This window comes from Plasmodium relictum (genome assembly GCF_900005765.1).
Source record: "Plasmodium relictum strain SGS1 genome assembly, chromosome: 14".
In the NCBI taxonomy this organism is placed as follows: domain Eukaryota; phylum Apicomplexa; class Aconoidasida; order Haemosporida; family Plasmodiidae; genus Plasmodium; species Plasmodium relictum.
In genome coordinates, this window is record NC_041692.1 from 26553 (window position 1) to 43809 (window position 17257).

Here is a 17257-nt window from a genome sequence, read left to right on the forward strand (position 1 = left end):
AATTTTAATCTAATTAAAATAACATCACATCATTTTAAAATTTTAGTAAGATTAATGTAGCAAAAATTATGTGAATTATATAAAAATAAAATAAAATGAAATACATAACTTTTTCTAGATAAATATATATTTTTTTTTTCTCTTTTGTGTGTGTTTTTGATTATTTGTAATTAATTTTTAGTTACTATGAATATTAACAACAATTATTAAAAATAAGTTTTAATTTATAAACAAGAGAATATAAAAAGCAGTTATAATAAGAAAAAATAATCAGAAGCATTTTTAGGAAAAGTACTGTTAAAAAATAAATATATCTATTTAAATGAATTCTTATTTATATAAAAATTATTTTCCTTCAAAATATTTAAAAAGTTATAACTTATTTAAAAAATACAAAGATGTAAAATATTTTAATAATACACCAATTCCTAAAAGAGTAGGATTTACTAAACCTACATTTAAGTTAAATAGAAAAGCACAAAAATATATAGTTAATGTTCAATGGCTAAAAAGTAGTGACATTAAAAAATTAGAAAAATTATGTAAAAATATAAAAAAAGATGCCAATTTATTTAATAGCTATGAAATTATTGACTTAATATATTATTTAAGCAAACATTCATATAAAAACATATATTTAACTATAGAACCATTGCTATTTCATTTTTTTCTTAAATATAACACTTCAACTAATTTAAATGGTATTTCACTACATAGATTATTGAGAGTACTCACAGAATATCAAGATTTAGTTTATAGAGAATGGATATATTCAATTGCAAAAATTATATCAAAAAAGCATGCTCATATATCAATGAGAGATATTCAACTCATTTTAGATGACTTAGCTTTATTTTATGATTTTCAAATACAATGTCAAATAATTCCATTTTACAAAACTATAGTAAATAGAATAAATGAACTTGAAATAAAAAGATTACCATTTCTTATACATGTTATTGGTAGAATTGGATGTAATAATAATGATTTATTAAATATTCTTTTTAACACACTACGAAAAAATATTTGTAAAAATGAATTGTATAGATCAGATTTTTCAGGTTTAATATTAAGAGGATTAGCAAATCTTAAAATATTACCTGATAAAAACATTTTATATCAATTATATAAGCCTGTAAGAGATAATATAAATTATACTAATATAAAGTATATATCTTGGTGCGCTGATGGATTTTCTAGGTTAAATTATTTTTTCCCATTACCCCAACTGGTAAATCAAATATTAAAAATGAAAGAAAAAATATCTCATCTTGAGCTTAATGATTTTTCATCTATACTAAACTGCATTCAAGCATATATTTTAATAAAGCTATATAACAATCATAATATAAATTCAAATATGCCAACAGAAAAATGTTTTATGTTATCTAATAAAAATTATAAAAATAGTTTTTCTAATAATCAAAATCAATTTATTAGTGATAATTTACATAATGAGACAAATAAAACATTTCAATCTTTTAAAAATGATGATAATTTAAATATTTCTCAAAATAAAAAAAGTTCTTTGAATAAGGATTTATTTATTAAGAACAAAAAGTTTATTCAAGAAGATTTTAAAAAAGAAGAAAAATTACTAATGGAGAAAAATAATTATTTGAATGGAGAAAAAATACATAATATTGAAAATGAAGAAAAAGAATATTTTTTTAGTTTAAATACTCAAAGAGACTATAATGACTATGAAAAAAAAAAAGATATTATTATGAATAAAAATGAATTTAATACAGAAAAAGAGGGGAGACAAAATAGCAAAGATAATAATAAAAATATATATATAGAAAATAAAGAAAGTACAAAATTTTTCTGTGACAATTCAAATTCAAGCTCAAATAAAACAAATTTAAATGAAATATATTCAAATTTTGATATTAACGATAACTTAATATCTGTTGAAAAGTTATATGAAATCTATTTAAAATTAGAAAATTTGATAATAGAAAAGATTAGTGAAAGCATTTATAACAGTACTCCTCCTTATAGAGTTATTATGTTTGAATTGATGACTAGGTTATTTAGATTTTATGGAAAACCTATTGATCTAATTATAAACATGAAAACTCATAGATATGACACTTCTTTATTATTAAAATATACAAACAGTCTACAACTTATTATATCTAATCAAAATAGTAGAAAAAAAAGTGATTCAGAATTATCCTTTTATGTCAAACAATATAATTTCCCAAATGAGTTTTTTTTTGGAAATATAGAAAATCCTGAAAAACGTGAAGATTCATCAAACAAAGGAGAAATAAGGAGAATAGAGTATGAACATATGTATGAAAATTCTAAAAGTATAAAGCATAAAAAAAAAAAAGATGAAATAGAAAAAACATACATAGATATTAATAACCAAAAAAGCATAAGCGAAAAGGATAAAAAAGATGTGAATGAAAAAAATCATTTAAACGTGAATATTCCATTACCTAAAATTTTTAAAAATTTTTTGCATTCAATATTCTTTAGAACGCCTGCATTAGGAGGAAGAACTATTATGCTACTATTAATTGCTTTAGTTAGATTAAATTTTGGAGAAAGAGAAAAATCAGAATATTTAAATCCAGTTAATTCTCATATTTTACCTTTTATGAAAGCTAATGAAATATATAGGCCTTTTACAAAATGTATTATTCGTGAAATCATTAGAAAACTGGAAACATTTAATGCAGAAGAATTGATCATATGCTCAATTTGTTTAAATGAATTAGATGCTTTGGATTTAAATCATGAATTTTTTTCATTACTAATTGATAGATTTCTTAATTTAAAAAAAGATAATTATATGAGCAAAGATCAATTATTACAATTAAAAAAGTTGTTCAACTTTTGGTTTAATAAAAAAAAAAATCTTATTAAAAGTTTAAATTTTACTTCAATAAAGCATATAAAAAACCTTTTTTTTGCATAACTATTTATATATTTATTAAATTTTATTTTTTATTTGGTGGAAAATATCACTACTTTCTTAATTTATTTTTTGATTTTATATGTAATATTTCTTTATATTATTCTATTATTAAAATAACTTTGTATATATATATATATATTTTCTTTTTCAATAAGCATACATTATTTTATAAATATTTCAATTTTTTTTATTGTTTTTTAGTTTAATATTCTTTTCTTTAATTTCAAATAACTGAAAAAAAATTTAGAATCAATTATTTTTAAAAACATAATGCATAAACATATTTTAATTAATACAGTATAAAGTTTCTTTATTATTGAAATATATATATATAATTGAAATAATTAATATTAAGAATTTTAAATCATACGTGCATTAAAAAATTCACGAGTAAAAAATAAACAATGAAAAAAGATACATGTTCGAGTTTTTAATTATTCCCCCTAAAAATTCATCTTTAAAATTTTTTTTTTTTTAATGAAAGATTATTATAAAATATAAATTATCTAAAAAGTATGTCATAATTTTTAAAAAAAATTTTTATATATTTATTTTTTAGTTTATATGAAATATATATGGATTAATTTTTTCAAAGATATTTCAAATTTATAAAATCTATTTATATTCTTACGTTTTACATTTTAAAGTTTTTCTTTAATATTTCAATAGTATTATATATATATATAATATATATGTACAATACATACAACTTTTACAATGCCATTTATAAAAAAAATTTCTAAATGTTTTTTAAGCGGATGCTCTTGGTATAAAAAGTATTATTTATATAAGTGAATTTATGCATAAATAAGTTAATAAATATACATATATATATGTATATGAATATTCTATTTACTAAATGAAAATAATATATAATATAATGAATACTTTTATGTAGCTTTAAAAATTTGAATTATATGTTTTGTAAAAAATTATATATTTCTACATGTTATGAACTATTTCTATATTTTTTTTTTTTTAGTTTTAGTTTCCGTAAATTTTTTAACGAAGATTATTTTTGGACAAAGGCAAACGTTGGTCCTTTTTTTATTGGTCTCTTAACAGCTCCTTATTGGTTTTCAGCTTTAAAAGTAATTTTTTTTTCTTTTTATATTAAAATTTGTATATAAATATATAATTTATTTTTAATAAAGAAAATATATAAAAATATATTTATATTAAAAAAAAAAATTGAAAATTTATCTATTTGAATTTTATTTTTCTAAATTTTTTTATTATAGACTATTTACTGGACACTAAGTTATGAAAAATTAAATAAACAAGAAATTTTATCTGATAGATTTACATGGTTGTATGAAAGAATGCTAGAAGACGAAGTTCATAAAACTCTTTTGCAAAAATTACCATCATATAATTTTAAAAACTCTGGTCCTGAAAATATTTTAGGGCCGAGTGAATTATAATATTTTTTTTTTTATATTAAAATATTTCTTCCCTACCTCTGTTTTTTTTCTCTCCTTTTTAAAAGTTTTATCATTAAAATATATTATTTTTTTTTATATTTTTAAAATAAGAGAGAAGAAAAAAAAAAATTAATACTATATAAAAAAAAAAAAAACATTTTTTTAAAAACTAAATATATGAATTTAATTATTATTTTACCATAAAAATTTTGAAGAAAAAATGTCAGCATCTTATAAAATTAAAAAAATTAATTTTGATTTTATTTATAAAAATGAGGAAATTAAAAACAACGTGTATTTACCAAGTAGCGATACTTTCACTTTCATTGAGGTATTAGAAAATGAAGTAGAAAATATTTCATCAAATGTAAACATTGCTTTAGAAATGGGGTAATTATGAAATGATATATCATTAAAAAATATAAATATATAAAATAAAATAAAAAAAAAAAAAAAACAAATATATAAATAAAATATATATTTTAATTACAAAAAAAAAAAAAAAAAGTGTGTACATAAATATATGTAATATTCACATAAAGAAACATATTATGCTTTTGTTTTAATGATAGAAAAATATAAAAAATTAAAAGTATAATATTGAAAATATTTCATTATTTTTTAAACTTTATTATTAATTTTTTTTAGAACAGGAAGTGGTTATTTGATTTTATCCTTGTATGAGATGCTATTAAAAAAAAACAAAAAAATTGAACTTCTTTATTGTATTGATATAAATGAAGCGGCTTGTAATTGTATAAGAAATTTAACTAATATTAATAAAATTTCAAATGTAGAAATACTTAATAACAATTTATTTAGCAATCTAAGAAAGTGTAATCAATTTGATTTAGTTATATTTAACCCACCTTATGTTCCAACAGGAGAAGATGAAATTAACAAAACAGACATCGTTGCTTCGTATGCAGGAGGTAAGCTAGGAAGAGAGGTTATTATGAAGTTTTTATTAAACGTATATGATTATGTTAGTATTAACGGAGTTATATACTTATTATTAGAAAAACAGAATTTACCACACGAAATTATGAATAGCGTTAATATAAAAAAAAAGTTTAATTGTATTGAATTAAAAAAAAAAAAAACATTAAATGAAACAATTTTTATTTACAAACTTAGAAAAAAACTTATTCCCTAAAAATTTTAAATTATAAAGTATTTCTTTGTTTATATTATTATAATAAAATAGACTAAAAAAAAAACTGTAATGCATATAACTTTTTTTTAAATACTTCTTTATTTATACAAAATATGTAGCATTATAAGTAATTATTAGAAACAATTTTTCTTAATATTTAATTTGAAAATCTGAATTTGTTTTATAAAATTAAAATGTGGAAAAATTATTTAAAAAAAAAAAGAAAAATGTATATATGCATATTTTTATAAAATTTTTTCATTAATATAAATGAAAATTTTTATTTTTTTGAAAAAAAAATGTAATAAATAAACAAAAAAAATACGATTCTATATAAATTATGAATACACATTTGATGAAAAACTAATGAAAAAAAATAAAGAAAAAAATATAAGGGATAAAAGAAACATGTAAATAAACAAATAACAAATAATTAAATAAATAAATAAAATAAACACATAAATAAATAAATGATAACTACACATATAAAAATAAAATGTTGTAAACATATCAGAACAACTTAATAGTGATTATTACAAAGAAAAGTAAAAAAAAAAAAAAATAATAAATAAAAAGAAATAACATTGTTTCTTTAAGATATTTAAAAAAAAAAAAAATAAAATAATTTTTTTTTAAAAAAGTATATTCAAAACATATAAAGAAAACAAGATTAATAAATATATATTAACTAAGATTTTCGTATAATATTTTCCATTATTTTTTAAGCTTATTTATCTCTTTTTTTTTTTTTATACATTATAAAATGACCATATAAAAAAAATAAATATTGCTATACTTGAAATTAAGTAAATACATAATTTGTTGTTTTCTAACCACATATAAAAATTTAGGCTCATAGCTTGCCTCCTAAAACTTATATTTTCCTGATTTAATTTTTCGCTTTTATTAACTAGTATATCAATTTTTTCTCTTCTTTCTAATATTTTTTCAATATTTTCAATTATAATATTTTGTATATTGTTAATTTGGTTTTTTATATTATGAACATCATTAGATTCATATTCATTAAATATTCTCTAAAAAATAAAAATAATAAATAAATTAAATATAATAAACAATTTATATTATAGGAAAATTTGATTTTTCGTTTTTTTTTTTATCATTATCAAAATAAAAGCTATTATTTTATACTCTGTTATTACCATATTTTCTTTTAATACAGGTTTAAATTGCTCATCTAATGACAAAGTAATTAAATCAGACGTATTTTTAAACTTTTTAAAAAATCTATAAAAGTTGAAAAAAAAAATAAAAATATATATGTAAATGAAATATTAAAATAATTAGATAATTATCATATATTAATTATTATTTTAAATAGAACTAATATTTTACATTTTTGATATTTCTTCTAGAAAAGCGTAAGGTGTTAAAAAACCCAATTCTTTATCTGTCATAGTCATAAATGTTATTCCATTTTTCATAAGTTGGTGAAAAACATAACTAAAAATAAAATATAATTAAATATTATAAAAATATGTATGTTTATTTTTATTATCCTTTTAAAACAAGAATTTTTTTTTTTTCTTGATTACTCATCATATATATATGACTTTCTTGATGAATGAGAAGGTATAATTTCAAGAAGTAATCTAGTAATATTTGAAAAATTGCCACCAAATTCTGTGTATTCAGCCAAAACAGTTTTGTCTTTTAAAAAAATATATATATATATGTTGTATTAAAAATATCTTAATATTATAAATTTATATAAATTTGTCGATAATTTTTTTTACCTCTTGCTACTAAACCATATATTATAGACATTTTTTTTTTGTAATAAAAGAATTTTATTTATTTTTTTTTTCTTTTCTTTGATTCGATATTAGTAAATTTTTACTTTCTTTTCATATGTTCTGTTTTTTAAATTTTATCAGTACTTTTACTGTGTTATTTTATTGTATGTAAACATTATAAAATTATTTAAAGTTTTTATCTTTTTATAAATATTTATATAAAAAAGTATATTATTATAAAAAAATATTAAAAAGAAATTAATAAAACCAAATAAGCAAAAGGAAAAAAAAAAATAAAAAGGGAATTCTTTAATAGGAAAGAAATAAAAAAAAGTGGGATGCTTCTAAAAAAAATTTTAATTAAAATAAAATGATAAAAAAAAAAAAAAAATTTCGAATTGACAAATTTTATTTGTAATAATTTGAATGAACTATATAAATAATTAAAAGAAAAATTTTGTACAGTAAATATAAAAGTTATAAGAATGGAATAATAAAAATTGATAAATTTATGTAAAAGATAATTAAAAAAGCAAATATAGAAAAATATAATTTTTTTTTAAAATATAAAATAAAAAGATAGAATAAAGAAAGGGATTTTTTTTTTTTTTTTAGAGATAAAATTTAGGAAAAAAAAATAAGATATAGAAGTGTAACTAAATAAAATAAATATATATTTATATAAATGATTTATTTGTGTTTATTTTGTTCTTATTTATAGATTTTTATTTTTATATACTTTTTTTTTTCTAAATGTGTGAAGAAATTTTAATTCATAGTTGCCTTACTTCTCATTTATTAAATAATTACAAAGAGGAACAGATAAAAAATGTGCACTTTTAATAGTAAATCAGAAGAAATATATAAAAATATTATAAACCATGTATTAGAAGATATTAACGGAGAAGAATTAAGTAAATATTATTTTCTAATTAAACAAACAGAATTAAATTCAAACTTGTTTTCTTTAAGCAAAATAAATTTTAGAGATGAAATCATAATTGATTTAAATAATGGCATTGAAGAAGATCAATCATTTGGAATACTTTTTAATAATTCTAAGATAATAAATAAAAAAATTAACAAAGAGAAAAAAGAAAATAACTTATTAGAAAAGTTAATTTCATCAAATGATAAAATAACAGATGAAAAAATAATTGAAAAATTAAGCACATTATTAAAATGGAATAGTAGCGAAAATATTTTAAAAGAAAAAAAGCTTCATTTGCTTCATAAGTATTATTCTTTTTATGATGATATATTTAGTAAAAATATGTATTTAATTGATGTAACATGTGATTTTCACATATCTAAACAATTAAATGATTTATTTGTCTTATCTTTAAGCAAATATAGCAAAATTCTTTTTGATATATTGAATGATTTAAAAAAGTTTAATTGCAAAGATTTAAAAAAATTAATTAAAGAAAATGTAAAAATAGAATATGATGAAAGATTAGTGAAAGCTGATACGTCAGGAAAAAGAAAAAGAAAAACAATATTTATCAGTGAGCAAATGACTATTTTACAAATTTTTTACAACAATAATATATATAAAGTTAAAAGTAAAATAAAAGGGTTTCAATTTGATATAAATGAAAATCTTATTTCAAATCCTCATAATTTATTTTTGAATACACAAGAAGAGGGATGGATAATTATTTTAAAAAATAAAAACAATAACTTAGAAAATTTTTTAACTCCATATGAATATGAAGAAAAAAAAAAAATTTTTATTCAAGAATATAACAGTCTCCTTAGTTATTTTGAATTAAACTAATTTTTTAAAATCTAAATAATTATTTAAAATTTTTTGAAATAATATTTTATTTTTCATTATTAATTATTATACCAAAACAGATAAATTATTTTGCTATATTTTTTTTTTTTTTTTATTAACAATTAATTTTTTGTTAAAATTAATTAACGTTAATCACAAAATATTATTTCATTCATCTTATTTAAAAAAATATAAATATTTTATATTTACTAATTTTGTTTTGTGAATGTATGTACATTAAGTAAAATTTAGATTATCTTTATATTAATTCATATTTATTTTTATTGTGAATAAAATTAAAACACATTTTAATTTTTGCTAAAAAAGAAGATAAGACAAATTTCTTTTTCTTTTTTTGTTAAATTTGTCTAAGATTTCTAATGAAAAATATTTAATGTTCACTTTTTCAAGCTAAAATTGTTTTATTTTAATTATAAATTAATAAAAAATATATATTAAAACTTTAGTATTTTTCAAAAAAAAAATATTTCTTCTATTAAGATATTAACAAAATATATCTGATATGAAGAATCATGATTCACAATAATATATTGATTTTTTCTTTTGTCATTTATTAATACATAAATTGTTTAAATCTTTTCTTACATAATTTAAGAAATAAAAGGATATTTCATTTTTTTTTTATTGTATGTTGTATTCAAACATAATTATAGAAATATAAAAGTTTAAAAACAAATATAAAATTAATTGCATAAAAACAAATATATATATGTATACTTGCACAATTTTATATAGATAAAATTTATGGTGAAAATAAAAAAAAAAATTTCAAACATCAAAAAATTTATTATATAAAAACAGTAACAAATAAAAAGTAAAACATGTTAAAATTTAACAATTTAAAAAAAAAAATTAAAAAAAAATAATATATTATAGATTATATTTTTTTCATATAATATATTTAAGGGAATAAATTTGTTTATCCTTATAATAATCAAAAATAAAAAAAAGAAGTTTACACCTTTAATAAAAAAAAATGTTTCAATATTACTCTAGGCTTCTATTTATTACTTTATTTCATAAATAAACAAATGTAATTTATCATCTTAATAATAAAATTAAAATTTTTTCTATTGTACTATTTTGATTTTGAAAATTTATTTTATTTTATTTTTTTTAATCTATAATAGTAATATCAAAAAAGAATTAATTCAAATAAATTATTTTAAAAAAAAAAAAACAAAGTAATTATCTTCCTTATTTTTAATGTTAAATATAAATATTCCTATTCTAATTTTATAGATTACAAAATAATATAAAAAAATTTAATAGTTGCAGCTCTGCTTCTTTTTATAAAAATACTTTTTCCTTAACAAATAAATTACTTGAAATAGTATACACAATTTGTAAAAAAAAGAAACTCTAAAAATATTTTAACTTAATTTAATATATCTCCTTAAATCAATATTTAAATAAAAGTAAAAAAGAAACTACATCCTTTAATTATAAATGAAATATATGTTCTTTTTTTCCCTTTTTTTTTAATATCCATAGTTTTTTTTTTTCACATGTAAAAATATATAAAATAAAAAAATTATATTTATTTGCATTTAAACTAAATAAAATTCTTATTTATTTTTAGAAGCTACATAGAAAAAATATTGATTATTTTTATCTAAATTGTGGTTATTATATTAAAAAAATAATTTTAAAACAAACAAAAATAAATTTTTAAAAAAATAAGTAAAAATACTATTTTTCTTTTTTTTTTTGTTAATGTTATAAATTCTTTTTAATTGCATTTAATAGTATATTATCCCTCTTCATTTTATTATTATGTATATTTTAAAAAAATATTCTATATAAAAGTGCTTTTTTTTTTAATATAATAATTCATAATTCTCATTACATAAAGATAAATAATTAAAAGAGGCAAAAAAATAGAGTTAAATATTTATAATACTTTATAAGAATTCCTTTTATATAAATTATTTTTCTTTTTTTTATTTTCAATTAATTCATATATATATATATATATATATATATATATATATATATATATATATATATATATACAGATATTTATGTAATTTTCGTCGCTTCACTGTTATAATATTACTCAAAAAGAAAATCTTCAGTTTGAAGGTTCATTTTTATATAATTATTTTGTGTATTTATATGTTTTATAATTTTCATTCTGAATATCAAAAAGTTTTTCTTTAAATCATATATTATTATACATATAATAAATTTTTCTTTCTCTTTTTTTAAACTATTAATTGTAAAATTACTTTATTTCATCCAAAAAATATTTTTTTTTCTTCTCAAGTTTGAGTAACTATCTTTTAATGTATTTCATTTCTTGTGACTTATTTTTACTACTTCTTAAAATCATTATTACTTGAACATAAAATTAACAATGAAAAAAAATTTATTTAACCACTTATTTTCTAACTTTTTCATCTTCAATATTTAAAAAAAAATTAAAATGAAATTTTTAAAGAAAATTAATTTTTCTTTGAATTACTGTATATAATAATAAAATATTTACTAATTCACTTCTTTGTTGAAAAATGAAAAAATATTCATAGATAATATACCTGAGATTTTTTAACTTCACAACTTCTATTTTCATTGTTATAACTTTTTAAAATTCAAAAATTCCCTTTTTATTTTATAAAAGGATGATCACACTTCACACATATCTACAATTACCTATTATCTTCTTATTTTTTCAGAACTTTCTGTTTAGAAAAAACTAATATTTTCACATAAAAAAAATTACTGTATATAATAATAAATACAAAATATTTAAAATGCATATAAATGATATAAAATTTTCTTATTTATAAATAAATCATTATGATATAATTTATGATTTTCTTCATATTTATTAATATAACACAAACTATCATTATTATAGAAGGAATGACTATTTTTATCCTTTTGATTTACAGTTTTAGTTATTGATATAATAAAATAATTAGTAATTTATATTTTTTTCTTGTCATAAATGCATAACTTATAAATTTTTTTACTATTTATTTTTATCATTTCATTACTTTTATATTTTAACTCAAAATAATGTTTTATTTTTAATGCATATATATATATATATAACTAATTCTTTTAAAAATAAAATTATCTGTTATAATTCAATATTATTTTTTATTTGATTTTTATTCATAATTCTTGTATTATATCCTTTGGTTCTATATAATAAATTATCTTTTTTTTTTTTTTTTGACTAATTTAATTTTTTCATTTTTTTGTTCATTCAATTTCTTTATTTTCACTACTATTTTCATGATTATATTTTTCTCTTTCATTTTTTTCATTATATAAATTATCTTTGTTACATAAGTCATCTTCTTTATTTTTTTTATTATTCCATTCTTTATGAGCATCATCTTTTCTATCATTATTATTCTCTTCGTCCTCACCTTCCTCTTCTTTTCCCTGTTTTTGCTTTTTTCTTTTTTCCTTATGTTTTTCTTCGTTATCGTTGTTTTCATCTCCTTCTGCTTGTTTCTCTTCATTTCTTTTTTGTATAAATTGCAATTCCTTTTCGTCATTACTATCTTCTTTATCATCGTTATCTACTTCATTATTATTGTCTTCATATTCATCTACATCATTATTGTCTTCTTGATCTTCGTTTTCATTGTCCTCCTCTTCATTTTCTTCTTCCTCCTCTTCTTCCTCTTCATCTTCCTCTTCCTCTTCATCTTCTTCGTCTTCATCATCATCTTCTTCTTCTTCTTCCTCTTCTTCTTCTTCTTCCTCTTCTTCTTCTTCTTCCTCTTCCTCCTCTTCCTCCTCTTCCTCCTCATCTTTATCTTGATTATTTTCATTTTTTTTTTTAATTTTTTCTTTCTTTTTTATTCTATTATTTATTTTAAATTTTTTTTTTCCGTTTTTTAATGTTTTTAAGATAATTTTTTTTAAAAGAAGATTGTTAATCTCATTTTTATAGTCTTCTTCGTATAGACATTTATCTTTTTTTTTTTCTTCTAAATCCCCTTGTTCTTCTTTCTTTTCATCTTCAATTTCCATGTTTGTATTTTTATTATCGTTATCTTCTTTTTTTTCTTTTTTCGTATTATCATCTTTCTCTTTTTGTTCTTCGATTTCTTTTACCTCCCTTCTTATTTCTTGTTTTGGACTTGATTGTTCATATTCTTTTTTATTTATTAACTGATTATAATTGAATTTACTTATCATTATACTTTTCTCTTTATTTTTTAACTTTAAATCAGAATTCACTTGTATAATTTTATTTTCTTCGATATGTTTTTTTTCAATATTATCTTTATTTTTATTATTATATTGACATGATTTATCATGATGTGACTCTAAGATTTTATTCATTTCTCTTTTTTTAATATTTTTTTTTAATTTTTCTTTATTATTATTGTTATTCAATTCATTTTTTTGATTTATTGAATCTTTAATCCTTTCTCTTTTAACTTTTCCCTTCTTTAAATCTTTATTTACTTTGAATATCTTATTTTTATTAAAGATATAATTTTTTCGATTATTAATATAATTTGAAAAACTGAAATTAAAATCATTTCTATTTATGTAATTAATTTTTCTATTATTAAGATCACTTATCCTCTTCGTATGCAAATGATTATCGAGTTTATTTTTATAGTTATAAGATTTTACCGAATTGCTAAATTTATACTTTTGCTTTTTATCTAAGCTGTTATACATGGAATCTGAATAAAAAGTGTTTTTTTCTTTTACTTCTTTCACATCATGATTATTTTCTACAGAATAACACGAAATAGAACTATTTCGTTTTAAATTAGCATCTATTTTATTAGGATTTTCATTTGTTATTATTACATTGTTTTTATTGACATTTTCATTGTTGTTTTGTTCATTATTTTGACTTTTATTATTATCTGAATTGTTATAAATAAATAAATTAGAATCATCTTTATTCATTAAAGAACATTTCTCCATATGTTCATCAGATATATTTTTAAGTTGCTTCTTTTGTTTTAAAATGTTTTTAGAATTGTTTTTTTTCTCCTTTTTTATAGGAATCTTAATTATTTTTTTATTGTCATTCAAATTATAAAATTCTTTTTTTTTCTTTTTTTTTTTTTTCTTTTTTTTAATGGTATCATTTTGAAGATTACTACTAATAATGGAATCCTTTTTGTTGCTATTATCACTTTCTTTATTTGAAGTATTCAAATCATTTTGATTATTTTTATTGATATATTCTTTATTTGATATATTAATATTATCAGTTTCATTAATTTCACTTTTAGTTTCAATTACATGATTTTGTTCTATTTTTTTTTCACTATTTAAAATATTGTTACTTTTCTCGTTGATTAATTTATTTGTTTTATTTTGAGTTTTAAAAATCTTGGACTTTTTTCTTTTTTTAATAGTACTATAAGATTCATCTTTTTCATTTAAATTTATATATTCTGTATTACTTTTTTTTTTATTTGAACTTTTCTTAGAATTTTTTCCTTGTGCAAAAATGTTGGCATAATTTCTTTTAATATCTTTAAAAGAAATATTGCTATCATTATAATTCAAACTTGCAAAGTTAGTAAAACTATTTCTATAATTATTAGTTTTATTGTTTAAATTACTTTTATTATCAAAAACATTGCTACTAGTAGCACTGTTTATATTGTTAGTCAAATTTTTTTCATTTTTATTAATTTCTATTTTATCTTCTGATAAGTTATTTTCATTATTCCAACATTCATGTCTCCTAAAAAAAGAAAATGGTTCTTCACATACAATTTTTTTCCCATCATTATTATCAGTATGATATTCTATATATATATATATCATAGCTTTTTGTAAAAATGATACTAATGCATTTGTTGGTAATTTTTCTCCATGACTTATATAATAAGGATTTTTTGAAATGTTTGCTTCATTAAAAAAACCAAAAGATGTATGTATAAATCCATTTTCTACTAAATAACGATAAACAAGTAAATTTATTTCATCAGAAGATAAATGTATTTTCATTATAATTAAAACTTTTCTTAAAAAAAGAATCAAAAATATGAAATATACTTTTAAATAATTCTAAAACTATTCTTCTGTTTCTTTTTTTCACCTTTTATAATATAAATTACTTTTATAAATTTTTTTTTTTTTTATATAAATATATATAATTTTTTATTTTTAATTCTTATTTTAATTTTTTTTTTTTTTATTATTTTTTTTTTTTTTTTTATAAGAACCTAATAAAAGAAATAAAAAAATAATTTGGAAATATATATTTCATCTATAATTTTATATTTAATTTTTTCTTTTTTTGAACTTTAAAAATATATCTTTTGTGCCATTACATGAAATGTTATAAAATAAAATATTACAAAAGATGAATTATTTGATAATTATTTGATAATTTTTTTTTAATTTTTTTTAATTTTATTTATATCACTTGTTTCTTTATATAAACAATTTAATTAAATATAAAATCTTTTTTTTTTTTTTTTTTTTTTTTTGTCATTTAAAAAGATTATTATTTTCTAATATATATATAAATATAAATATGTATTTAAATGTATACTATATTTTTGTTTAATTTTTTTAATCTTACTATATTAGTATAAACAAGCAATTACTTGTTCTTTAGGATCACATGTAATTTTTTAAATATATTATATATTTATTATTTATCTATATATATATATATATATATTTATGTACCTAATTTATATAATATTCTTCATTATTCCTACTTCTATAACTTTTTTTTATATTCTATTTTGAATAAAAAAAATTCCTTAATTTTTTCCTTCTATTCCTTATTATTATTCAGAAAAAAAAAAATTTTAAATATACAAATAATTATAGCTTTTTTATAATATAATATCAGTTTATTTAATTATTCATTTTCGTATATATATGAAAAGGCATTATCATTTATACATACGAAAAATATATAATAAAAAAAAAGAAAAAACTTTTAAAAATAAGTTTAGGAATATTTTATGAATTTTAATTTTTTCAAAAAATACTTTTTTCAAAATTGTCAAAAAAAAAAATATAAACATATATATGTGACATATAACAGAAAATATTAAAAAAATATTTAGAATTATAATATTAAATTCATAATAAATATATATATTCATACACATTTAACATAAATGCTTTTTAATATAATTTATTAGTAATGGAAAAAAAAAAATAAAATGAAATAAATGAGAAAATAATATATAAGTTAATAAGAAAAAGAATAATTTAAATAAAAAAAAAAAGATAAGCCTACATATAAATTAATGAATGATATATATTTCATACGCATACATTTATGTATAATTATTTATTTTATTTTTTATATAATTTAAAAAGAAATATAGGAAAAGGAAACAATTTTTTTTTATTCTGTATGTTTATTTAAAAAAGGGAAAATTTAAGGTTAATAAACTCATAAGTTACTACCAAACTTTTTATAAAAAAGAAAAATAATTTTAATTTTTTTTTTTTTTTTTATTAAAAATATATTTTTTTTAAGCATACAATATTAAGTAAAATTTATCTATAACATCATATATAAATATTATAATGTTAAAATAATATTTTATCAACAATTGATACCTTAAAAAAAAATATTGATAAAGAATAAATATTATTTTTTTTTTTTTTTTCTATTTTTTTATAAAATATTATATAGCATTTTATATTGTTTATAAAAATCTTTCTTAAAAATTAACTTAAAAAAAAGCAAAAATAAAATTAAATTAAAAATTCTTGTATATAGTATTAGTATATTAAAATATTATTAAAAGGAATTACAAAGTAATCCTATGCATTAACATATAAGAAATAGAGATGTAAAACATTTTAATAAAATAGTAAAATAAAAAGGAATAAAAAATAAAAATGCTTAAAAAAATTATATAAACTTTAAAAATTACAAAAAAAAAAATGTTTTTTCTATTATATAAAAGGGGGAAGTACAATCATCGTAATTTTAAGAATAGAAACATTTTTAAATGTTTCTTTTTATTAAAATAAAATAATAAAATATAAAAAAAAATATATGTATATATATATCGTAATTGGAATACAAGCTCAATGAACACACATATAGAAACATAAAAAAAAAAAAAAAAACGAAATAAATAAATATATATATATATATATATATATAAAGATAAATAAACATTTATATTTATTTGATTTCATATTATTTTCAATTGTTACGAATGCATTTTTTTATTTTTATTTTTCTTTTTTTTTTTC

At 16.8% G+C, this 17257-nt stretch overlaps 6 protein-coding genes across 6 annotated transcripts; 4 read left to right on the top strand and 2 right to left on the bottom strand.

The window, feature by feature from the left end:
* Positions 1 to 322: 322 nt before the first annotated feature.
* PRELSG_1400600 (conserved Plasmodium protein, unknown function) lies at positions 323 to 2932 on the top strand (the record flags this gene model as incomplete). The annotated part of the gene is made up of 1 exon (XM_028679046.1): positions 323 to 2932. The coding sequence occupies one exon, from the start codon at positions 323 to 325 to the stop codon at positions 2930 to 2932; it is 2610 nt and encodes an 869-aa protein (XP_028534798.1).
* A 717-nt stretch (positions 2933 to 3649) lies between these two features.
* On the top strand, positions 3650 to 4356 carry PRELSG_1400700 (conserved Plasmodium protein, unknown function; the record flags this gene model as incomplete). Its single annotated transcript, XM_028679047.1, has 3 exons — positions 3650 to 3708; positions 3915 to 4023; positions 4174 to 4356. The coding sequence occupies 3 exons, from the start codon at positions 3650 to 3652 to the stop codon at positions 4354 to 4356; spliced, it is 351 nt and encodes a 116-aa protein (XP_028534799.1).
* Positions 4357 to 4576: 220 nt separating this feature from the next.
* On the top strand, positions 4577 to 5512 carry PRELSG_1400800 (methyltransferase-like protein, putative; the record flags this gene model as incomplete). The annotated part of the gene is made up of 2 exons (XM_028679048.1): positions 4577 to 4746; positions 5005 to 5512. 2 exons carry the CDS (start codon positions 4577 to 4579, stop codon positions 5510 to 5512), a joined length of 678 nt encoding a protein of 225 aa, XP_028534800.1.
* A 749-nt stretch (positions 5513 to 6261) lies between these two features.
* On the bottom strand, positions 6262 to 7300 carry PRELSG_1400900 (SNARE protein, putative; the record flags this gene model as incomplete). The annotated part of the gene is made up of 5 exons (XM_028679049.1): positions 6262 to 6549; positions 6676 to 6760; positions 6869 to 6976; positions 7069 to 7183; positions 7270 to 7300. 5 exons carry the CDS (start codon positions 7298 to 7300, stop codon positions 6262 to 6264), a joined length of 627 nt encoding a protein of 208 aa, XP_028534801.1.
* A 798-nt stretch (positions 7301 to 8098) lies between these two features.
* On the top strand, positions 8099 to 9049 carry PRELSG_1401000 (conserved Plasmodium protein, unknown function; the record flags this gene model as incomplete). Its single annotated transcript, XM_028679050.1, has 1 exon — positions 8099 to 9049. The coding sequence occupies one exon, from the start codon at positions 8099 to 8101 to the stop codon at positions 9047 to 9049; it is 951 nt and encodes a 316-aa protein (XP_028534802.1).
* A 3234-nt stretch (positions 9050 to 12283) lies between these two features.
* On the bottom strand, positions 12284 to 15025 carry PRELSG_1401100 (conserved Plasmodium protein, unknown function; the record flags this gene model as incomplete). Its single annotated transcript, XM_028679051.1, has 1 exon — positions 12284 to 15025. The coding sequence occupies one exon, from the start codon at positions 15023 to 15025 to the stop codon at positions 12284 to 12286; it is 2742 nt and encodes a 913-aa protein (XP_028534803.1).
* Between the last annotated feature and the right edge of the window lie 2232 nt (positions 15026 to 17257).